We start from the raw sequence: 26,197 nt of genomic DNA on the forward strand, positions 1-26,197 counted from the left end.
AGGTCAATATGTATTGTTCACATTTTTGGTAAAAAAAAACAAAACAAACATGCAATAAGCGTATATTGGTTTGCGCAAAAGTTATAGCGTCTACAAAATAGGGGATAGATTTATTAAATTTTTTTTTTTTTTTACTAGTAATGGCGGCGATCTGCGATTTTTATTGGGACTGCGACATTATGGCGGACACGTCGGACAATTTTGACACATTTTTGGGACCACTGGCATTTTTACAGCAATCAGTGCTATAAAAATGCATTGATTACTGTAAAAATGTCACTGGCAGTGAAGGGGTTAACCATTAAGGGGCAATCAAGGGGTTATTGTGTTCCCTACTGTGTGTTCTAACTGAAGGGGGGAGGGGACTGTGTAGGGGAAGAGATAGATCGCTGTTCATACTCTGTATAAACAGACGATCTGTCTTTTCTCCTCTCAAAGAACCGGAAACTGTGTGTTTACACACACAGATCCCGGTTTTCCAGGTGCCCCGAGTGATCGTGACTACCGGGCACTTGCATCAGCTCCGTGGGCGAGCAGGGGGCATGCGCCCTTTGTGGCCAAAGAAGGAAGTGACGTAAGATAACGGCGATTTGCGCAGCTGAGCCATGTTGCCGCAGTACACCTGCGGCGGCCGATCGGCAAGCGGTTAATGCTTGCAGGTCTTAAAGGAGGGCACTGCAAACGCCAACATCATCTCTGCTTATTTAAGAAAAACAATAATCATTCATGTTATAAAATCCAGAGTACAGTTATGGCCTCTCCGCCACATCAGAATGCAAAATGATGAGTGGTTATATTATTAAAAAAAAAAAAAAAAGGGAGACATGGACTGTATAAGGAGATCTCATACAGTCTGCATATTTCTTCAAGCCTTTTTTTTTCAACTTACTTTTGGAACATAGTCACATCCCAGGAGGATCGCCATTGCAACTAGTGACTCTCGGTTCAACCCCAGCTTATCCTTAATGGCAGATGCTTCATAACAATCCACATGAGGGTCCTGCAATAAGACAGGAACATAGATTAGACTGTACTTGGAAATAAAAGGAAAGATCTTCTTACACCAGCCATGTAGGTAATGGAAGGGGTCAGGGAGGGGTTGAGGCAATCACGCAGCCCTGCCATCTTAAAAACACATACACACACACACACACACACACACACACACAGTGCCTTGAAAAAGTATTCATACCCCTTGACATTTTCCACATATTGTCATGTTACAACCAAAAACGTAAATGTATTTTGTTGGAATTTTATGTAATAGACCAACACAAAGTGGTACATAATTGTGAAGTGGAAGGAAAATGATAAATGGTTTTCAATTATTTTTTACACATAAATATCTGAAAAGTGTGGCGTGCATTTGTATTCAGCCCCCTTTACTCTGATACCTCTAACTAAAATCTAGTGGAACCAATTGCCTTCAGAAGTCACCTAATTAGTAAATAGAGTCCACCTGTGTATAATTTAACCTCAGTATAAATACAGCTGTTCTGTGAAGCACTCAGATGTTTTTTTTCAGAGAACCTTAGTGAACAAACTGCATCATGAAGGCCAAGGAACACAACAGATAGGTCAGGGATAAAGTTGTGGAGAAGTTTAAGCAGTGTTAGGTTATAAAAAAAAATCTCAAGCTTTGAACATCTCACAGAGCACTGTTTTTTCCATTTTCTGATGATGGATTGAGTATGGCACAACTGCAAACCTCCCAAGACATGGCCGTCCACCTAAACTGACAGGCCGGGCAAGGAGAGCATTAATCAGAAAAGCAGCCAAGGGTCCATAGTATCTCTGGAGGAGCTGCAAACCCTTTACAACCACTTTATACTACAGGCAAGCAAATAATTAGACTTACCTATAGCTACACTGGATATCTCCTAAACCTACATGGTTGTACTGTGCGGTTACCGGCGTCTCCCCTGCGCATGCGCGGGAGTGACGTCATCGCAGCTCCGGCCAATCACAGTGAGAGAGCCGCGATACCCGGAATTAACCCCCCGGAGATATGTCAGCCACTGGAGCGGTGAACGAGGACCACTGTGGGGGCTTCGATCTCAGGTAAGTAATTTATAATTAGCTAGTATGCTGTGCATACTAGCTCATTATGCCTTTGTCTTGCAGGTTTTTTTTTTTTTGTTCTAAACGGGTTTACAACCACTTTAACAAACCAACCAAAAAAAGCTGAGTTAGACTTACCGGTAACTCCTTTTCTGAGAGTTTTCCAGGACAGCCCATGAGACCTTGGGCTCCTCCTACCAGGACAGGAAACACATCACCCCCACCAGATAAAAGGGCAGTCCTCCAGGCCCATGTCAGTATTCTCAAGAACCGTAGGACCCTGCAAAACATATGCATAATACACATAACTTCAGACAATACCGGGTGGGAATCCGGCTGTCCTGGAAGACTCTCAGAAAAGGAGTTACCGGTAAGTCTAACTCAGCTTTTCTCCAAGCGTCTTCCAGGACAGCCCATGAGACGATGAGCCAGAACTTACCAGTCTAGGGAGGGACAACTGCCTAAAGGACCTTACGACCAAACGCCTGCTCCTGAGCTGATAGGAGATCCAGGCGATAATGTTTAATGAAGGTCGAGTGACTGGACCAAGTGGCAGCCCTGCAAATTTGTTCCGGTGAGGCACCAGCCCTCTCAGCCCAAGACGTAGACAAGGCTCTAGTTGAGTGCGCAGTAACAAAAGGTGTAGGGACCTCCCTAATTTTGTAAGCTTCCAAGATGGCTTGCTTTATCCATCTAGCCAATGTGGCTTTAGATGCACTATTCCCCTTGTGAACTCCAGAAAAGAGGACAAACAAGGCATCAGTTTTCCTAAAGGTCTTCGTGACCTCAAGATAGACCAAGAGAATCCTTCTTACATCTAGAAAACTAAATTTTCTTTCTAAGTCGCCCTGTGGCGAACTACAAAAGGTTGGCAATACAATGTTCTGAGATCGGTGGAATGTACTTGCCACCTTGGGCAAAAAACCTGGATCGGTTCGTAACACAACTCGATCCTCAAAAATCGTGAGGAAGGGCTCCCTTACTGATAGGGCCTGCAACTCACTTACCCTACGAGCTGAGGTAACAGCTATAAGGAACACAGTTTTTAATGTAAGTAACTTAACTGACATACTTTTCAGAGGTTCAAACGGAAATTCTACCAGAGTTTGAAGTACTAGGGACAGATCCCACGTTGGACAACTTCTCACTACTACTGGTCTGGCCCTAGAGATAGATTTGAAAAATCTGGCTATAGTAGGATTTTCCAGGAGAGAAAACTGGAGGAACACACTAATAGCTGCCGCCTGTACCTTTAAGGTACTAACAGAAAGACCTTTGTCGACACCCTCTTGGAAAAATTCCAAAATAGACGGAATATCATGAGTTAATCTATCATTTTCAGATAACCATGAGTTAAACATTTTCCAAACTTTGGAATATATGGCTCTAGTAACTGGCTTCCTGCAATTAACGAGAGTCCTGACTACTTTGTCAGAGAACCCTTGGGCGCTCAGTATCTTTTCTTCAGATACCAGGCCGTCAAGTTTAAGGAAACCACCTGAGGGTGTGATACTGGACCCTGCAATAATAGGTCTTATCTTTTCGGAAGACTCTACGGAGGCTCTGAAACCAGAGACTGTAGCAGGGAAAACCATGGCCTCTTGGGCCAAAACGGGGCAATTAGAATCAGATCTGTCTCTTCCAGCCGAAACTTCCGGAGGACTTCTGGAATCAGTCTGATTGGCGGAAAGGCATAACATAGGCCTGGAGGCCACGGGTTTGCCAGAGCATCGATCCCCAAGGCTTGGTCTGCCGGGTTCATGGAAAAGAATATCTCCGTCTTGCGATTGTTTCGGTTTGCGAACAAATCCGCTACGGGATAACCCCATCTCTTGGTGAGATCTGCAAAGACTTCGGGATGAAGGGACCAGTTGTCTCGGTCTATCCTGTGACGGCTGAGATAATCTGCCAGGCAATTGTTTGTCCCCTTCAGGTGTACAGCAGAAATAGAGGCTAGATTCCCCTCTGCCCATGAAAGGATCTCCTGGGCAATGGACTGAAGCCTCCGGCTTCTCGTGCCTCCCTGCTTGTTGATATACGCGACTGTCGCTATATTGTCTGACAGAATTTGGAGGTTGTGACCCCTGATCTCCATCTGAAAAGACTGGAGGGCTCTCTGGACTGCAAGCAGCTCTCTTTGATTGGATGAGGCCCTTGCCTCCTCTGGGGACCACTCTCCTTGTGCTACTGCATTGCTGAGGTGGGCCCCCCATCCCCAGGAACTCGCATCCGTGGTAATCCTTCGGGAAATGGGAAAGGACCATGGGAGACCTCCTGCTAGGTGCTGACCAGCTCTCCACCACCACAGGCTTCTTTTTATCCTGTCGGGAAGCCAGATCCTTGACTCCAGGGACCTTACGTCCCCGTCCCAGTTTCTTAAAAGAAACCTTTGTAACGGACGCTGGCGGAGTCTCGCCCATGGTACTGCGGGAAAACATGAGGTCATAAGACCCATTGCCCTCGACACCTGTCTCAGAGAGACCGACTGGTTGGTCTGCAATGCTGACATAGTCTGGAACACTTTGGTAATCTTCTCCTGAGGAAGAAAAACTCTTTGGTTCACTGAGCAAAAATCGTAACCCAGGTAAGTTACTTTCTGGGCCGGAATCAAGGACGATTTTTCTTTGTTTATTAGCCAGCCTAGGGACTGTAAGAAGTCCTGTACAGCCTGGAGATCCTCCAACAGCCTTTGGTATGATTTTGCCACTATCAGGAGGTCGTCTAAGTAAGGGACAACCGTTATTGCCTTTAATCTTAGTGGAGCCAGCGCTTCCCCCAACACCTTCGTAAAGATGCGTGGGGCTGAGGAAAGACCGAAGGGGAGGGCCTGAAATTGAAAATGTCGGGTCCCCATACCCGTCTTCACTGCCAATCTCAAAAACTTTTGGAAGGCTGGATGGATAGGGATGTGAAGATAAGCATCCCTTAAGTCCAACGTGGCCATAAAGCAGTTTGGGTATAGTAGGTTTTTGATTGTAAAAACCGTCTCCATACGGAAATGCTTGTATCTGATGGACTTGTTTAAGGTCCGGAGATTCAGGATAAGTCGAAACTTTCCTGCCGGCTTTCTGACCACAAATACATGGGAATAGAATCCCTTGCCCTGCTCCGATCGAGGAACAGGAATCAGTACTTTTTGATCTAAGTCTCCGATCTGGAGACCCAGAGCCCTCGCTTTCTCCCGATCTTGTGGAGGAAATGTGACCAACAAACGTTCTGGTGGTTGGTGAACAAACTCCAGCCTGTACCCGTTGGTCACTAGGTCCAGGACGAAGGGGCTCAGAGTGACTGCTGCCCACTGTGGGATGAAGGCCCTCAATCTCCCTCCCACCGGGGAACACAAGTCACTGCGGCTTGGCGGGCTGTTGAGGAGGGTTAAACAGCACTCCCCCTTTGCCTCTGCCTTTGTGCCCAGTCCAATGCTTTTTCGGCCTGCTGTCCTTTTCTCTAGGACTCTGTTGCCTGCTTTGGCCACGAAAAAATTTTTTGGCTGTCTGAACTCTCTTTTTCTCTGGAAACGCCTTTTTCTTATCAGCCGTGCGTTCCAGTGCCTCCTGTAGACCTGGGCCAAATAAATGATCGCCAGTTAAAGGAAGGCCACAAAGGCGCAACTTGGAGGCCGAGTCCCCTGACCAGGTCTTAAGCCAAAGGCTTCTCCTGGCCGAGTTCACTAGAGTCCTGGCTGACATTCTTACCGCCTCAGCGGAAGAATCTGCCAAAAAACCCACTGCCTGAAATAGGAGAGGAAAAGACTTTAAAATTTGCTCTCTGGAGGTACCTGCTGACAGATGTGACTGAATCAGAGTCAACCAAACCTCCAGATTTCTGGCCACACAAGTAGAAGCCAGAGCTGGTTTCAGGTTTCCAACTGCTGAGTCCCAGGCTCTGTGGAGAAGGATATCCCCCCTCTTGTCCATCGGATCCTTAAGCGTACCCATATCATCGAACGCCAGGTCCGAGTTTTTTGAAACCTTTGAAAGAGGTGCGTCTAACTTGGGATTCTTATTCCATGGCTGCGCAGTGTCCTCATCAAAAGGAAACCTCCTTTTTAGGTTACTAGAGAAGAATGGTTTTCTCTCAGGATTATCCCATTCCAGTTTAATAGTATCAACCAAAGAACTATGAACTGGAAAAACTCTCGATTTTCTCTTATGCAATCCTTTATACATAAGATCATGTTTGGATAACTGAACCTCTTCCTCTTTTAATTCAAGGGTAGTATAGATAGCCTTTAATAAGTCATCTACATCCTCAACAGATAACTTAAATCTTGAGCCTCGAGTGGATTCTCTATCTCTGGGCTCTGTATCTGACCCTGATTCTTCCAGAGAAGAACGGGTAGATCTGACCTCAGCCTCAGAGTCCTCACTCTCTGCCTGCTGCGGAGTGTTTACTGACGCCTTCAGTGAAGACGGACTCTCTGCTGGAGTCTGGAGCTTGTCAATAAGCGTTTTAAAGGAACTGAAGGTGGACGCAAGCTCATCCCTAACAGAAGTAAGCATCTTCTGGCAAGAGGCAACCGGGTCATCCTTTACTAGGTCTTCTATACAGGTGCGACAAACTGCTTTGCTCCATGAGGAGCTCAATTTGTTTGCGCAAACCGCACATTTCCTTTTAAGTGGCTGCGCTTGGGCCTTGTCCTGAGTCTTGGTCTGCAAGACAAAATAAATGACCCACAATGTAATTAAAGCCACCCAATCACTCCGTAACACCACGTGCAGGAGGGAGGAAATGTGTCCCCTTACACCCACTACTACAGAGGGGGGAGGGGGAGGGAACACTCACAGGGATAGCAAGGTGGTGACAGAACACCCCAGGCTTACCTGTGAGGTGCTGGTGTTGGGAACTGCATCCGCTGCCTGTGCAGGTACTGCAGGAGGATCCATTCTGCCCCTCTTGGTCATCCACAGCCTGGCTGCTTAACACCAAGAAACACCAGCAGCCAGCGTTCTCTGTTCGCGCCGTTTATGAAGACTGGAACCTCGTCTCCGGCGCCCGATGATGAGGTCATATGCCCCGGAAGTAACCCTCTCCAGGCACTTCCTGCGGGCCAGCTTGGAGAGCAATAGCTCCGCCCCCTCGAGCGCTGCGGCTTCCTCCATTCCCTGCTCAGATCAGCCACGCTGTCGGCAGGGAAGGACAACCTATAGTGCAATGCACTGCGCTAGGTGCATGACCTCACACCGGTCCTGGCCCTCTCCAGGCACTGAAGACAGGGAACAGCAGCACAGCCAACCTCCCCAGCGGTGTGCTGCTTCTGGCAGAGGAAGAGGTAAGTGATATGCCCCAGAAAATAGCCATACAAAGCCCCTGCTTATAAGGCCTATGGGAGCAGGTTCCATGAACATGTTACCCCCCGTCCGGAGGAAACACAAATAACTGACATGGGCCTGGAGGACCGCCCTTTTATCTGGTGGGGGTGACGTGTTTCCTGTCCTGGTAGGAGGAGCCCAAGGTCTCATGGGCTGTCCTGGAAGACGCTTGGAGAAATAACAGCTAACTACAAGCACACTGCTTTCTCACAGAATGGCTGAAATAGTTAATACTTGTTTTTAGTGCTTTTTAAGTATTTGGGAGGGTCTCCTGAGGTTATCTTTAGTAAACGCTTCTGAATGCAAACGTGGCTTGTAAGCACTGCTAAACACACGTATTTAAACATGGATTACTAGCTGTGATGTTCCAGCGTTCAGGAGAGGTTGAGAAACGTTCCGTGTACATGAAGCCTAACATGACAAAATTTCAAGGCAAATATATATATATAAATATTTTTTTCATTTTACTAGATCCATCATGGATTCCAAAAATATATTTTATTATTCTTTTTTAGGTTGTGTTCACACTGATGCGGCCGCAGGTCACAGCAGGGTGTCTGGTGCATCCCTGTCTACTGGTCCAGGTGCAAATCAGGTCTGCATTTTTGCCTGAATTTGCACCTGACATAACAGGCTTCCTGTTATAGGTTATGAAATCTCTGTCCTTGTCTTCCACTTGTCCTCCTCCGCTGTCACCTGGGCTTCCAATGGAGAGTACAAGTGACCAATTCAACCCACATTATGCAGGCATAATCCATTGTCAATTTCATCAGGTAACTCTCCCTGAGAAATACCATACAGCAGGGCTTGACAAATCCCAGGTCGCCATGGAGACTAGGAATTGCATCCTGGCGCCTGGGCTTTTGTTAGCCCATTCACTGCTGCAGGGATGCACAATGCATATCGCCCGCTACATGCAATTCTGGGCAGTGGGCAGGTAGTTTGTTTTTTACACTTAGTCCTTCCACAGGCATGCAGCAGAGCTCACTTGTCAGGTGGAAGTATTTGGGTGGCTCCGCTGCCGCCTGATTACTTCTACACACGTGGGTCTTTTAGACCCTGCATATCTCATTAAAGAGAACCTGTCAACAAACAAAATCATCACATACGGGACATTTTTTTTCCCTATGTGATGAAAAAAAAAAAGTTAAGTAAATATATTAAAAAATTACTTTATTTTGTAATATTGTATTTACATCTTTTGCAATAAAAAAAAGTTACACGCAAGCACATAAAATATCGCCGCACGCAAACTGGCTCCCAACTTTTTTAGCTGGCTTCTGGATTCAAAGCAAATTTGTCAAGTCTTGCCATACAGCCATTGCTGGAGTACATATAGAGAGGAAGCGGTTGTGTGAGATCAGTGGCAGTGAGATGCAACAGAGAACATAATTATGAAAACAAGTCTTTAAAAAAAAACAAAAAAAAAAACGCAATTATATATTATACCTAGTGCCTACATATTCAGATATTCAGTTGGGGATCCATTGTAAGGATTTTTAACAAACTTTGTTGCAGATTCCTGTTTCTGCTCTGAAGGAATATTTGTTAAGTCATGTGTTGTGCAGGACTGATTCTGAATGGGAGTGACTAATTCATTACAAGCAGCTAAAGCACAAGGCAAATTATAAACTGAATGGGTTGTTTTACATATACCCTAAGGGTTCACATATACCCTAAATTACAATTTGGCTTGTGAAGCAATTGCTTTTCTTTTGGCTATGTTTTTTACTTGCAGTATTTTTTATTAAGAGATCATACAAACGAGAAAAACAGGTACCAAACAATTTCAAGTACAGTCAAAACCATAATGAACTGGCTACAAAAAAACAAAAACAAAAAACATAAAAATTATGCAAGTATTTGAATCTCAGGATACATGTCAAGATGCCAGACTAGGGCCCCTTTCACACGGGCGCCTCCGTTTTGCAGAATCTGCTTGCTCAGTGGGGGATCGCTCCTGTAAGAGAACTGCTGTTACATGTCAGGCGCACGCATGTGCGCATGCTATGGCTAATAGAATTGTGCACAGGGGAACAAATAATTGCATATGCGTCAATGCACATAAGAATGCGCGCACTCACGGGAGAATGTCCACAGTCCCCATTGGCACCAGACGGCCTGCTCTGACTCCTGCTCAGTGCTGACTGGTATCCATCTGTTTCCTTGTACCCTGCTTGATATATGTTGCTGACCTGGCTTACCACTGACCTGACCTTGGATTCTTGGTTTCGGACTTCGGCTTACTTCTGACCTTAATTCCTGTCTGATGCCCTGGTACCCCAACTGCCCGCTAGCTGCTGAATCCGGCTATCTTGCTGACCGCGCCTCTGTCTCCTGTTTGGCTCCTCATTACCTCCAAAGGCCTGTACTGGTTGCCTCTCAGCCCAGCTCCAGTGGACAGAGTGTGCTCCTGTCTCCAGACTGCGGGGAACCCGGGCAAGCCACGTATCCTGCACCTGCAAGCCTGGTGGAGTGCCCCTTTAACCTTGGCTGATCTACTTGGCATCATCGCAGTTCCTGACCTGATGTTCTGCCTGAATCACTGAGTCTACAACTCCTGCCACAAGCTCTGCAAATCAACATCTACAGGCACTTGTGTTCCTCCTGTCCCTTGGCATCATCTGTCCCACTCTGAGTGGGGCCTGGGCTGGGGATACAAGAGAGGCCAACCTAGCCATTTCAGTCTCCTACCAGGTATGTGACAGCTCCGCTTATCCCCACTGAGCAGGCGGATGACAGGTTCATCGTCACTCATTGTGCAGAGTGGAGACGGACACAGTCTCCTCTATGGGGAAATTGAGTGAAAACAGACCGCCAGTCCATTTTTAACCGATCCGCCAGAAAAATAGGACCACCATCCATCTGGATTTTTCAGGCAGGATTGGATCGGAAAGTGGTGGATGTCAGCTGACATGTCGCCACTGATATCCGCCGCTCCATATGGAAGAGTGCAAGGTCCACTCAGGTCCGCCTGAAAAACTGACAGATGGATCTAAAATCGGACAGCCCGTGTGGAAGGGGTCTTATGCATCATTCACAAAACATATCTCCTATGTTCAACAGTAGATTGGAAAGAACCAATCTAGCACAGTTTTTTGGCTATATTGTATATAGCAAAGTGGAGTTACCCTTTAAAAAGGTGTGAACGAGAGGTGTCATTTTTTTATTTTTATTTATTATTTTTATTTGGTGAATGAGAAGGCGTGGGCAGTAAAAATAGAAATGCAAGGAGGAGCATGGGATTGGCAGACAATGGGATTAGAGGACGCTACCTGCACTGCTGATTAAAGATAAGGGACAATTGTTCTAGATGGTCAAGTGCAGCACCCATGGACACAGATCATCAATTGATCCGACAACAAATGGGCAGCTTATCCATCAGTCATCTCATATTTATGGATAACCTAACCTAGCTAGTTCTTGCAGAATCCAAATTCTACTGAATGTGTGTTTGTGTTATGGAAATAACATTTCCTATTACACTGGCAGAGACAAGAAAGAGAAGGACGTGGTGCAACATTAATAATTCATAAGATAACAAATGTGCCATTATACCTCAGTTCTGTACATAGCAACATCGCCATCTACAGAGGGAGAAGTGTAATGGTTTTGTGTGATTTATGTCTTCCTGCTCATCACTTGCTCCACATTTCTTTACACTGATATTTTTTAAAGTAGAAATAAAAAACAAAAAACAAACTTAGAATGCTGCTACCCAGGGAGACTTCTGGTTCAGGGGGTACCTCTTCCTGTTAAAGTTGATTCATAAAAGTAGTTTAGACATGAAGGACATAAATCTCGGCCAGGACATTATCTGCATGGTGTTTGCTTGTACTCTCTGTGCTTGTGAAGGTTTCCTCCAACATACCAAATACAGGTTAGTAGGTTGATTGACTCCGATCCAAATTGGCCCTAGAATGTGTATGTCTGCATGTGTGTTTGATAGTAAGCTCCTTGAGGGAGACAGATGGAAATGCAGAGTATGTAAAGCTCCACATAAAATTGCGAGTGCTGCATTTATTAAAAAAAAAAAAAAAAAAAAAAAGAAGGAAGAAGACTGGAGTATTTTGTAGCCACTTTAAGATCAGGCCTTTTCTGGCACTTTCACATACAACAATCAGAATTTTTTGCTAGAAAATGTCTTAGAACCCTCAAACATTACATATCTTTTTAAAGCAGAAGCCCTAGAGAATAAATTGGTGGGTGTTGCAATCTTTTATGTTACACAGTATTTGTGCCGTGTTTTTTCAAAATGCTATTTTTTTGGAAATACAAGATTTTTTTATTTGAATGCAATAAAACAATACATGACCCAATTTTTTGGTAAAATATTAAAGATGATGTTGCATTGAATAAATAGATACCAAACATGTCAAAACTTGCAACGGCGACATACGGCTTAAGTTTTACTATCCATAGGCAACGCTTAAAAAGCCATGACAGGTTACCAGTTTAGATTTACACAGGAGGTCTAGTGCTAGAATTACTGCCCATGATCTGACATCCGTTGTGATACCTCACGCGTGGGAGGATCGCGGTTTGCGTGCATTCGGGAACGACACGTGTGTTGGCTTTTGCGCACGAGGACTTTCATTTTTATCATCATTTCATTTTTTCACCGTCGCTTTCATTTTTTATTTTTTATCACTTTTATGGCTTTCAAGGCATGTAAACATCCATAGGCATGGGACAAGTACTCTTTATGGAATGATCTGGGGTCAGATGTTATGATGTCATCTCTGAATAAAGCCTTGGACCCATTCTGGATATCTTTGGTGTGCTGGTGACATATTTTTGCTTAGGCCCCCCAATCACGTGACCGCTGTGAGAGCCCATTTAAGGGGCCGACAGCAGCCATCAGAAAAATAGGTGAAAAAACAAAACAAAAAAAACTGCCACACATTAAACAAAATGTGAAAAAAAAAAAAATTGTAAGAGTGGCACAAAACATTAGAAAGTACAGTGTGAACCAGCCTATCACACTGCTGCTGTAAAGGTTAGAGCGCCATCTAGTGTATTTAAAATGAGAGCTTCAATTTATACCAAAAATGTTTGAGTAGAGCTGTTCTGCACAAGAAAATCCATACAGTACTGTACTCCACTTTTTTAGAAGCCAGGTGGGCTGATCATATGGCAAATTAGCTTATCTCCCTATAAAGGAACCCAGAAGGCCTTATTCACATTGTGTCTTTGGTGCATTTCTAAAGCAGGTAAAAACATGGACGGAGAGAGTAAATGTTTTGCACAAAGCCTATTCATGCCATTCACTGCTTTGCAGTATGTCATGCCTGTTATGCCCAGTACACACGGTCGGATTTTCCGATGGAAAATGTCCGATCGGAGCGTGTTGTCGGAAATTCCGACCGTGTGTAGGCTCCATCGGACATTTTCCATCGGATTTTCCGACACACAAAGTTGGAGAGCAGGAGATAAAATTTTCCGACAACAAAATCTGTTGTCGGAAATACCAATCGTGTGTACACAAATCCGACGGACAAATTGCCAGGCATGCTCAGAATAAATAAAGAGATGAAAGCTATTGGCCACTGCCCCGTTTATAGTCCCGACGTACGTGTTTTACGTCACCGCGTTTAGAACGATCGGATTTTCCGACAACTTTGTGTGACCGTGTGTATGCAAGACAAGTTTGAGCCAACATCCGTCGGAAAAAATCCTAGGATTTTGTTGTCGGAATGTCCGAACAAAGTCCGACCGTGTGTACGTGGGATTAGACTTTCCCTTTGTTCCTTTATTAATACAATGTTTCCTGAATGAGGCCCTTGAAAATGTACCCAGAATTCACCACTATTCATTTTTCCACGAGTGTAAAGGAGACCGAATTTACTGTCTTGGTCTTCTTTGCTGTGGGATTTGTGCTGTGTCTGTTTTGCTCTGAAGAAGGAAGTACAGTGCCTTAAAAAAAGTATTCATACCCCTGAAATTTTTCACATTTTGTCAGGTTACAATCAAAATCATTTATTTTATTGGGATTTTATGTGATAGACCAACACAAAGTAGCGCAGAATTGTGAATTGGAAGGAAAATGATAAATGGTTTTGAAAAAGTTTTACAAATAAATAAATATCTGAAAAGTGTGGCGTGCATTTGTATTCAGCCCCCTTTTCTCCGATACCCCTAACTAAAATGTATTGGAACTAATTGCCTTCAGAAGTGTCAACCTGTGTGTAATTTCATCTTAGTATAAATACAGCTGTTTTGTGAAGCCCTCAGAGGTTTGTTGGAGAACCTCAGTGAACAAACAGCTTCATGAAGGCCGAGGAACACACCAGACAGGTCAGGGATAAAGTTGTTGAGAAGTTTAACCACTTCAGCCCTGGAAGGATTTAGCCACTTCCTGAACGGGCCATTTTTTGTGATACGGCACTGCGTCACTTTAAGTCTTCATTAGTTTAGGCCAATATGTAATCTTCTACATATTTTTGGTTAAAAGAAAAATCGCAAGTGTATATTGATTGGTTTGTGCAAAATAGGGGAAATATTTAAGGCATTTTTATTATTAATTTTTTTTTTTTTTTTTTACTAGTAATGGCGGCGATCATCGATTTTTAGCAGGACTGTAACATTGTGGCGGACAGATCGGACATTTTTGAAACTTTTTTGGAACCATTGACATTTATACAATGATCAGAGCTAAAAATAGCCAATGATTACTGTATAAATGTCACTGGCATAGAAGGGATTAACACTAGGGGGCGATCAAGGGGTTAAGTGTGTCCTGGGGAGGTTTCTCTAACTGTAGGGGAAGGAGAAGAGAGGAGAAGAGAGGGGGAGAGGGAGAGAGAGCTCGCTGTTCTTGATCACTAGGAACAGCAGATTATTATTCACGATTTATATAGCAGATCTCTCTCTACTTCACTAACAGAGCAAGGATCTGTCTGTTTACATTGACAGATTCCCATTCTGGCTCTCTGAGGAGAGCGGGTCCCTGGCGGACATCGCGGCAGCTGTGCCCCCTATAGCCCTTAAAGCGGCCACTGTACACCTACGGCGAGTCGAGCAGGGAAGCCAACCTGCCACTGTATAACGACGCTGGCTGGTTGGCAAGCAGTTAAAGCAGGGTTAGGTTATTAAAAAATATCCTAAGCTTTGAACATCTCATGGAGCGCTGTTCAATCAATCATCCGAAAATGGAAAGAGTATGACACAACTGAAAATCTACCAAGACATGGCCGTCCACCTAAACTGAGAGGCCGGGCAAGGAGAACATTAAATCAGAGAAGCAGCCAAGAGGCCCATGGTAACTCTGGAGGAGATGCAGAGATTCACAACTCAGGTGGGAGAATCTGTCCACAGGACAACTATTAGTCGTACACTCCACAAATTTGGCTGTTATGGAAGAGTCACAAGAAGAAAGCCATTGTTGAAAGAAAGCCATAAGAAGTCCCATTTGCAGTTTGCGAGAAGCCATGTGGGAGACACAGCAAACATGTAGAAGAAGGTGCTCTGGTCAGATGAGACCAAAATTGAACTTTTTGGCCTAAAAGAAAAACGCTTTGTGTGGCTGAAAACTAACTCTACACATCACCCTGAACACACCATCCCCACCATGAAACGTGGTGGTGGTAGCATCATGTTGTGGAGATGCTTTTCTTCAGGAGGTAAAGGGAAGCTGGTCAGAGTTGATGGAAAGATGGAGGGAGCCAAATACAGAGCAATCTTAGAAGAAAACCTGTTAGAGTCTGCAAAAGACTTGAGACTGGGATGGAGGTTCACCTTCCAGCAGGACAACAACCCTAAACATACAGCCAGAGCTACAATGGAATGGTTTAGATCAAAGTATATTCATGTGTTAGAATGGCCCATTTAAAGTCCAGACCTAAATGCAACTGAGAATCTGTGGCAAGACTTGAAAATTGCTGTTCACAGACGCTCTCCATCCAATCTGAGAGAGCTTGAGCTATTTGCAAAGAATTAGCAGAAATTTTACTCTAGATGTGCAAAGCTGGTAGAGACATACCCGAAATGACTTACAACTGTAATTGCAGTGAAAGGTGGTTCTACAAAGTATTGACTCAGGGGGGCTGAATACAAATGCACGCCCTGCTTTTCAGATAATTATTTTTAAACAATTTGGAAAACCATTTATCATTTTCTTTCCACTTCACAATTATGTGCCACTTTGTGTCAGTCTATCACATAAAATCCCAATAAAATACATTTACATTTTTGGTTGTAACATGACAAAATGTAGAAAATTTCAAGGGGTATGAATACTTTTTGAAGGCACGGTATATTCCCCAAAACACTTCAGTTGGTTTTTCAATGTTCATTTGAAGAGTTCCATTGTGTTGAAGACTTTTTGTACAACACTTTCTCATTCATTGCTTTTTAGAGTATGTACCCTTCTATTCTTCATTAAAGTGCTGTTGATAATGCATTAAGCCTTTGAGCCTTTTTTTGTGCAGTTGCAAGATTTCCCGATCTCAAGAGGGCAGCAGCAACTCTATGTACTAGTCCAGTTTGAGCATTCATGGTCACCACTGGTGGCAATCAATCTGATCTCTACAGAATCCCCTAGTACTATAGTGTCAAGCTACTACCTTGATGTGCTGTGTCTGTGCCCGCCTTCACAGCTATACTACTATAACTTAGGCCTGAACAAAATCGCACCCAGAACTAGGAGTTAGCGCTACGCCTATATGTGTAGCTATGCCAGAGCTATCGTTTGGTAAAACTGGCACTGTGAGAGAACATAGCAGCTAATGTGTGTGTGTAATGCTAGGTTTGCCTCTCTCACATGCCAGCCAGACAAAGCTCAATCTGGCTCGCACAATGCCAACTGTCAATACAGTCACATTAGCTGCTGCTGCGTTCTCACGCGGTGTTGGCTTTTCCTAATAATAGCCTTGGCATTTCAGCGCATGCCTTGCCACCAGCAATAGTTCTCAATGACCCGGACACCAAAGTTGTATTAAGTCGCCATGGCGACCTGGCAACCAGGAATTGTCCAGCCCTGCCCTAATTCACACACAAGAAGCAGAGAAAGAAGCATTTCCATCTTGGCCCCCTTTTACTAGGCACTCCAACAAGTGTTGGTATCATGGTAGCCAACTGTACAGAGACAGCAACTAAATGTTAAAAAGGAAAAAGAAAGCCCTCACCTTTTAACCAAACCTCCATTACCTCTCCAACCAAGCCAACATAGTTCTGGCATACAATAAAAAAATACTAATGGAAATCAACGTAAAATGTGAATTTTTATTGTGCTGGGTGCAAAGAAAGCTGTAATGATGACTATCTACCTATCTATTTGTTCACTAAGCCCTGATTCACACCTTTGCAGGTTGCATATTCCAGATGCATCTTGCGTATTTCAATGCACGTTTTTTGATCCAATGAAGTCTATGGAACTAAAAACCAGAAAAAAAATCCCTGGCCCTTTCTATAAAATGCACATAAACCATGTTAAATGGACTGTAGTGAAAACGCACTAAAAAATGCATAGGTGTGAACCAGGCCTAAAAGCACAAAAGACATGTAACTGACTATTTTCACTGGTGCATAATTATCCAAAAGCAGGGATTTCCAATCCCTAACCCGCATGTGGCCCAAGAGGGTTAAGAATGCGGCTTGGGCCCAGCTGGAGGGCGGCCGGTGATTCCATGCAAGGCATAGCAGTCACAGCAGTGTCCGGCAAGGACAAGCCAAGCCCGTCTGGAGGGATGCCGGGAATGTCATATTTGGCATAAAACCGGCAGTGGCAAATGCAGGGACTCCCCAGGCAAGTAGGTGCTGGATTCTAGGGGGTTATGTGGGCTTTGTGCATTATTTGTCTCACTAAAGGTTCTTCTTGGGGGAAAAAAAGGGTGCAGTATGCTTTTTCTAAAACTAGCAAAGTGTGTCGGTTCCAGAACAGGAATTCTGAAAAAGGTTCATGGTGGGCAGTATGTGCAGCAGAGGAGCTCAGGGAGCACGACAGCAGGTAGTATGTGCAGGTGAGACCTGTGGAAACTATGGATCTAGCAAAGTTAACTTGTGATCTGCCCAACGTTTTCTGCTCCGCAGCTATCCTTAAGCTTGGTACACACTCATTTATTTAAATGTTCAACACAGCGTGTTGAATGAAAAAAAAAAAAAAAAAAGACAGATCGCTGTACTAACAAAGGCGATGTTAGTGTGGTGATCTCCCCTGCTGTGCTATTGTGTTCTGAGAGGGGAATTCTTGTGACTTGTCCCAAAAGACTGCGGGGAGGGGTGGGGGAGGAGAACCTCCGCTCCGATTGGCGCTCCTAGGCTCCTTTTCAGTTCTCAGGTTTACATTTTCATGCTTTTTGCAACCTGTAGCATTACATGAAACAGTAATGAGTTATTTCAGCTGTCTGTGTACCTGGCTTTTTCTCACTTTTAAAATCATTCTTTATAGTCATTTATACAAACATCTGCACATTCCACAACAAAAAGGTAACGCCTGGTGCTGAATATTAGTTTTTTTTTTTTTGGCTTACAAACCATATCCAGTGCAGAATACAATCTGTGGCACAGTAAACACACAGACAGGACTGCTGCTTTCTATGTAAAAGCAGTAGCCCAGCATGTCCCAAGTCACAGCTTGAGCCAGGCGATCAACAGGGATACTACCATAAAAACAAGTCAATTTGAGTTTGATGTGGACTGCATTTGTATTTATTTTTGCAGCTTATAGATCAAGATCCAAACTTGCTGACATTCTCACCTCACTGCTGCTGGATATGTGCTGTAGAAGGTTTCCTTACAGTAATCAGGGTAAATACAACATGGCATACAGCTACACACTGTATTCAACTCGGGTGTGAAGTAAATGAAAGACAGGCTTCAGCTAAAATCCCTGCCCATCAGCAATGCCCCTCTGACATGTTTCACCCACATTGAGCTTAATCGTACAGGACTACTTCTATGATTAAGCCCAAGGTGGGTGAAACATGTCAGAAGGGCGTGACCGACGGGTGGTGATTTGAGCTGAAGCCTGTATTTCATTTACTTCACATCAGAATTGAATACAGTGCGCAGTAATACTTGTATGCTATGTTGCATACCCCGAGGTGCCTTCTGCTTTTTTTAGGGGCGTTTTGGCAAAAAGCCTAAAAATTGCCCAAAAATAGTATACAAGCCAGCAAGTGGATGAAGCCAGTGTCCCAATGACGTTGACAAGGAGGACATTGGGTGCCTGCACAGCATCCTTGTTTGTCCCTGCTCTCCCCTCTCTGTTAGCACAAAGGTCACATTAGCTGAGTGAGGGAGAAAAACATTGAACCCTCTAACATTGGGTGCACTGTGTGTGGGGATGTTGCTGTGATATGTAAAAATGTTAGTATTTTACATTTTAGAATGGGATGCCTTGACATTGCGCAGAGTTTTAAAGAGTACTTTGACTGAACAAAAGGTTGAGAAACACTGCTATATTGTACCTCGGAGCAAGATGTGCTTTCTCTTTGCCAGCACCTGAATACAGAGTGCAAACTCGGGAGACTGATGCTGCAGGCTTGGAGCGGCGTTGATCTTTTATGGTATTAAATCAGGGTAGATCATTACCTAGTTAATCAGGTTGAAAAATGACACAAGTCCATCTAGTTTAACCACTTGCTTACTGTGCACTTACATCCCTTCCTGCCAAGGGCAATTTACAGCTCACACTTTGAATGACAATTGCGCAGTAAATGTAAAATGAAAAATTTATCATTTTTTTCACACAAATAGAGCTCTCTTTTGGTGGTATTTAATCACCATCACGTTTATTTTTTGCTAAACAAACAAAAAAAAAAAAAAAAAGTTTTTCAGATGTTATTAATTTTACAAACAGTTAATTTTCCTCCTTTACCGATGGGCACTGATGAGGGGGCACTGATAGGGCGGCACTGGTGAGCACTGATTGGCAGCACTGATGGGCACTGATTAGCAGTACTGATGGGCACAGATTAGAAGCACTAGCTTGCACTTAGGGGACCGATGTCCCTGTAACAGAAGCTGGTTACCGGCTTTATCCTTTTCTTCAGTGTGAAGGAAAAAAAAAAAAGCTTCTGTTTACTTCCGTGATCAGCTGTCATTGGCTGACCACTGATCACGTGGTAAAGGGCCCGCTGTGATTGGCCCTTTACCCTGCTCTGTGACCAGCCGAGTCCATAGAACTCGGCAATCACAAAGTGTGGCGCGTGAGAAGAGGACGACGTACATGGACACCCTCTGCGCTGTAGTAGTCTTTCAGCTATAGCGCCAACGTCAAGTGGTTATCCAACAAAAATAAACAGATACATTTAAAAACCTCCATATACAGAACCTAATACATAGAGTCGATCTATTCTAGAAGATGGGAAAAAGCCGTAAGGCATGGTCCAGGGACAAAAGAAAAAATCCTTCCCGATTCCAAAAGGCAATTGGATTTGCCCAGCTCTGAAAAGTTATAACATTTGTTAGGGTCATACTGTATGCTTCACAGTAATTGTAAATGAATCAAGGGAGTCATAACCAGACACATTTCATACCTTCACATTCATGGTGAAATTTCTATAAACGGTCTGCGCTCCGTAGAGGAATACATCTCCATCGTTGGTAATACATCCATCCACGTAGCCCTTGGCATCGAGATAAGCACACATTGCTTCAGCTTCCCCAGCTGCTTGAACCCAAGGGACACCCAGGCAGTCCAACATGCGGAGACACTACAGACACAGTACAAGGCAGATTGTTTACAATAGTGGACCAGACACTAAAATTCTTGATGCCTAATAGGGCACAAGTAAGCACTAGAAAAATCACATGTTAACAAAGAGCTACATCTTTATTGAAGCAAATAAAGAAAACTACGGCTCCTGAGCTTTAGGCAGACATAAAATACACACCAATTAATTTAATTATGTCTTTTATTTTATTTATGATTCAAAATGTATTTAAAAAAGGCAACTAGTATAAGAACCCAAATCCACCTGGATTTCAGTCTCTTGTATTCTCCTGCACAGTGTTACGGAGACTGGGAGAGGAAGAGGCACTACTAGGAGCCAGATATTCTACATGCATATGTGCCAACAGGGAACATGCAGACAAGAGAGAGCAGTGTGAGCAGATTGGTACACTGCTGCTGCGCCTCACATGCTGTGGGCAGGTAGCTGTCCAGGCTATTGCTTAATGTGGAACTGTATTGGGAAAAAATGACTAACAGGAAGGCTTTCATTGCATAATAGACTTCTACTTCTTACCTGCCTGCTAGAGAGTTCTGTTAGATTGTACACTGTGCTGCACTTGTGCATGTCAGTGTACAATCTCAGCATGGGGCAGGGATAATGTGTGTCCCGTGCGCATGCACAGTAGTTATATTATCCTGGGACAGCCAGTCAGGCTTGCTGAAGACACTATAATCAAGAAGATTGGGCAAAGATGTCAGGGCCAACAAGGGAGGTTGCCACATATATATTTCGGCTGTCCTTGTCTGTTTGCCTGGAGTTTAGCTTTAGGTGACCTCACTTAGGAAGACTAGAGTACATGGTTTATTTCTGCTATAAGCTTCGGGAATCTTTAAAAGTCATCACAGAATACAAAGTCTCCCTGTGGGGTTGATTGTAAATGAGATAAGAGGACGATCAAGGCACAAAATCAGAAAAAAAAAGTCTTTAAATCAAGCTACTCATTCACTCCCTTGTTACCTCTGTTGCCTTATCTATTGCAACTCCCTTCTCATAGGCCTACATCTTCATAGGCCATCCCCTCTTTAGTCTATCATGAATGCTGCTGCCAGACTTATCTATCTTACCAACCGCTCAGGGGTCTGCCCCCCTCCCCGCCAATCCCTCCATTGGCTTCCGATTGCCCAGCAAATTATATTCAAAATACTAACAACATACAAAGCCATTCACAACTCTGCCTTGAGCTACAACACCAATCTTGTCTCGAAACAGCACCTAAACCATCCTCTCCACTCCTCCCAAGACCTCCTGCTCTCAAGCTCCCTGATTACTTCCTCCCATGCTTGTTCTCCAGGACTTCTCCAGAGCCTCTCCCATCCTCTGGAACTCTCTACCTCTGACCAGCTATTCCCTTACTCTGGCTGCCTTCAGGCGATCCCTGAAAACTCATCTCTTCAGGGAAGCCTATCACGCCTCAAGCTTAAGCAAGCCATACACGAAGCAAATTTCTTTTCTGCAACCACAGTTAGTGTTGACAGGGGAAACCCTCTGGCCGAGCCATTGTGTTCTTCTGGCGGGAGGGGTAGGGGAAGCTGTCCCTGCCAGGAGAGGACAGTGATTATTGTTAGCAGCTATACGGGCCTCTGCCAATCATCACATGTAAAATCTGGTAGGCTGGTGGTACCCAAGTTGATCGATCAACTTAGTACATTAAGCCTGTTCCTGCTGAACCAGCCGAGATTCGAACCGTCTATGGCCGGCCTAACTGAACTTTTATCACCTCCATCAGCTCATCCCCCACAGTTATAATCTTTTGTGCCACTTGCCCCACCCTATTAGATTGTAAGCTCTTATGAACAGGACCCTCTTAACCCTCTTTACTGCACACACTGATGGTGCTATATAAATCCTGTACAATAATAATTATCATCAGTGTACACTGGTGCATTAGCTTCCAAAATGCAACTCGTCTTGTTCATAAGCAGAATGGAAAAAAAGTTAAACCAGCAACACAATAAGCTGTATGTTCAGGCTAAAATATGGACTGAAAGGTCAAATGACAGGTAAATCCTACTACATATTGTTCAGCAGTGTTCCCAAAAGCCAAATAAAGCCAGCCGCAGATATTAAATGGATCTAGGAAATGTGAGCACAATCTAAACTCAAAAAAATAATTGAATTGTAAAATGTACCAGTTGCACCCAGCATTGAAGTCTTATCGTTGGGTGGCATTAGTCTGCGTGTTGATGGAACAGCACTACAGCTGCTACATTACTTTTCATAGAAATAAAACTACCATGATGTTTTTTGGCATGAAAGTCTTACAGCTAAAGGGCTGTGGATATACAGTACATTCATTTATTTCACCTGAAAAGTAAAGATTTTGGATTTCAAATCACTTTCTATCTCTGTGATGACGGTTACAGGACAAAGAGAAGAAGACTCTTCCCAGTAGGTATATTGACACTAATACAAACTTGACTGATCCTTTTCTACTTTATCCGAAACTAAAAAAAAAACTAAAAAAAACTAAAAATAAAATAATAATATGTTGCTATACATGCACTTTAATTTACCTGACTAATCCCAGATGTAAGCTTAACTAATATCCCCTATACTAGCATACCAGTTGTATTCAACTATTTTGCCATTGCTAGTGCTAAGATTTTTTATCAATGTGACTAAAAAAAATCTGTGCCAAAGAAGCATCATCAAAATGCCAGCGCTGAGCATAAAATTACATCTGAAGTTGTCAATTCTGCACATACCTCCTTCAGGACAGACTTGAAATAGGAGCGTCCTGGTCTGGATGAAGCTGGCTTATTGGTTGGGCCGTATCTCATTGCGTTCCTCTTGTTCATAGTGTCAGCTTTAACCTTTGGGGCTTCTCCTTCTGTCACGAAGACCAGCTTCACGCCCATTAGGTTCAAGGAGGAGACACGGAAAAAGAGATTCCTGTTGGAAACATAGTTAGCAAATTACATGTCTATTTTGTTTCTTAGATATGCTTGGGAATTTAATCAAATCAATGTAAATAAACCTGTCAATGCATGTATATTTAAATAAAAAAAAAGGGGGGGGGGTTCAGTCTCTAAGAATGCATATATACATAAAGACAACACAATTTTCCATTTACCTATGCAATCTGCTTTTATTAGTACACCAAAACTGCACTTTAATAGTCCTGTTACCATGCATGCCTATCAGCCTGCTCACATGATGCTGTTGCCCCAGTGGACATGCTCATTACAACCTTGCCTGAATGATACTGACCATTATGTAACCTGGAAGACCAAGGGCATCTAGTGGCAGAAAAGTAGCACTTTTTTTTTTTTTTTTTTTACTGTTATCAAACCATCCTAAAAAAACAAAACAAAATAGAGAGATGATGATGATGATAGAGATATTTATATATATATATATATATATATATATATATATACACACACACACACATATACACAATGCTCACAAGGTAGCCCCCCAAAGCGCCTTGTGTCAAAAAGATAAAAAAAAAAACAACAAAAAACCACAAGAGACGGTTTTTGACAAGTCCTTTATTAATTTCTTCTTCTTTCCCTTCTTCCATCTTCTTGTGTTCCTCTTCTTCCTCCGCTCTGTCCCCACGATTGGCCTCAGTGGGAGTCTTCTGCCGTGTGATGCTTCGGTTCAGAGGGGGCGGGTTCACCCATTTACGTAACCGGGGGGCCCCGCGAGGAGAAGGGAGGAGGGAAGAGGAATTAATAAAGGACTTGTCAAAAACCGTCTCTTGTGTTTTTTAACCTGACACTTTTTCTGTGAAATGGTAGGGGTACGTTTGTACCCCATTACCAATTTACACAGGGGGGGGGGCGGGATCTGGGGGTCCCCTTGCTAAAAGGGGGCTTCCAGAGTCCGATAAGCTCCCCGCCCGCAGACCCCCACAACCATCGGGCAAGGGTTGTGGGGATGAGGCCCTTCTCCCCATCAACATGGGGACAAGGTGCTTTGGGGGGCTGCGGCCTGCCAGGTTGCGTGCTCGGCTAAGGGCCTGGTATGGAATTTAGGGGGACCCCCACGCATTTTTTTTTTTTTTAAATTTTGGTTCGGGGTTCCCCTGCGGGGAAATTCCATGCCGTTTTTATCAATGAACTTTTATGTGTATTGCCGGACCGACAATTCATTATAGCCGGGGCTGTGATGATTATTTCCTGAACTTTTAGGAAGGATCCACTTCTTCCACTTGCTTTGTAAATTTCAGTAGCATTATATACAGCCAACTGAAATAAACATAGAGACTTTTTTTTTGTACCAGTTTCCTTTGTACTAGCTCTGCAGGCAACTAAACACGGCTTCATCATTTGGCGTTGAAACCGTGTTTAGTTGCCCGCAGAGCTAGTACAAAGGAAACTGGTACAAAAAAAGCGTCTGTTTATTTCAGTTGTCTGTAAATAATTCACGCACCAGACGCCGTGTGAATTTGGCCCATCATGTTTGCGTGAATAAAAAACAAAACAAACACATCCCTTTTGTCTTTCCACTTCACTGTGAGTAATTCACCATTCTGAAAGCAGGCTCTCCCCATTTTGAAGTCGGGTTGTAACAAGCCGTTGGGGGGTTGGAAGCACGGTGTCATAGCAGCCAATTTCTTGATTGAACAAATGTCCAAAAAGTGGCACACTTACATAAAAGTTGTCTACGTACAAATATTATCACCCTTGTACCGCAAGGGCCTGTGCTCAAATTCGTGGTGGCTGCATTTGCATTCTGCTACTAGTGCTAGCCACCTAACCAGCTTGCTCTGCACTTCTGGTGTCTAAAAGGCCAGGATGTACTACGCTACTGGCATTTGCCAGATAGCCGAAAAATAGTGCAGCACTGGTACTGGCTCTTCTGCATATTAGCATAATAATGCATTTCTAGCACCTGGGGTCGGGTGCGCCTGATGTTAGTAGTGACCACTCCATCATCTGAACTTGCTGTCAGGGTGCCGCTGCTTTCTACAGGTTCATATTCTGAGCCCGATTCCGACAGCGAGGGTTCCCCTTTGCTTTTATCTGACAAGCTTAGAACCCTGTAGGCCTCTTCGCAAGACATTTTTTGTCAGGGACAGCTTGCGTGTTAGAACTAAAACATACCTGCTAGAGCAGAGATCAGGCCTAATCTTGCCAACACTGCAGTTTTGCGGACAATGTATCAGAGGTGGCAGTGATCAGAAATTACACTGCACTTGTTGGGGGGGGGGGGACTAAAACGCAAGTGCTGGCAGTGAACGGGGCTGATCCTGCTAAGACTGCATCTTTGGGGACACTCTGCTATTAGGGACACCAGTATAGTTCTGATCATGATCAAGATACTGATCCGTTTATACACTATACTAGTTTTTGGCAGTTTTAGTGTGACTGTGATAGTGTTGCTGGCAATTAAGGGATTAACTGTGGATTGTGGTAGTGAGGCAGCAATCTGCCACTATCTGATGCTAGCTAGAAGGGACACTAACTGACTCTGACACTATGTGAAGTCACCTGTGACACTAATACAGGGCAATCAAGGGAGAGAGGTAGAGAGGGAGAGTCCATTCAGGGCCTGTGTAAAAACATTGACATAGACTGCTGTGATTGGCTATAGCCAACCAGCAGGTTCAGGGCCAAAATCATGCTGTAGCAAATCATAGCACAGATGAGGTGAGGTGAGTGCGCACGTGTGCTCCTTAAACCCAGAACAGGCTGGATGAAGTACTTGTACGTCATCCGGTCTGCCCATGCGGACCTGCCGCAGTAAACGTACTGTGACCAGGAGGCAAGCAGTTAAATAGGTACATTTTAATATTGATTCTATTATTTAATGGAACCTCTAAAATGAATTCTTATATGAACAGCTTGCTGATCACACCAATGTTCAGTGAGCTGTAGATGTGAACATTGTTTCAGGGGGTCCTCACGAGCTCACATTTTTTTTTCCAAGGGTTCCTCTGATTTAAAAGATTGAGAAACCCTGACCTAGAGACACATCCGATGACAGGTCACTGTACCAGGCCGCTGCCGGTACCATATGATTGCTGTGACCAATCAGATAACGTGACAATTGTTAACAATGGATGGCTGCCGTTAATGCCATTAATTGTGTACAATTGTCTTGCTAGCTGTGATTGGGCAAAGTGATCACATGGTACAGAAAGGGGCAATCACAGCCCATCTGTACCATGGGATTAGCAGTGGCCAAACACAGCTA

At 43.9% G+C, this 26,197-nt stretch overlaps 1 protein-coding gene across 1 annotated transcript in view; it reads right to left on the reverse strand.

Moving 5' to 3' along the window:
* The window catches only part of GEN1 (GEN1 Holliday junction 5' flap endonuclease), a 68,750-nt gene that overhangs the window by 38,777 nt on the left and 3,776 nt on the right, over positions 1–26,197 (reverse strand). The window contains exons 3-5 of the mRNA XM_073625344.1: positions 22,756–22,942; positions 19,853–20,029; positions 890–1,000 (exon numbers count right to left, since the gene is read on the reverse strand). Coding sequence (XP_073481445.1) covers positions 890–1,000; positions 19,853–20,029; positions 22,756–22,942 — 475 coding nt within the window. The remainder of the gene's footprint in view (positions 1–889; positions 1,001–19,852; positions 20,030–22,755; positions 22,943–26,197) is intronic.

The sequence above is a fragment of the Aquarana catesbeiana genome, linkage group LG04, assembly GCF_042186555.1.
Source record: "Aquarana catesbeiana isolate 2022-GZ linkage group LG04, ASM4218655v1, whole genome shotgun sequence".
NCBI classification, from domain to species: Eukaryota; Metazoa; Chordata; class Amphibia; order Anura; family Ranidae; genus Aquarana; species Aquarana catesbeiana.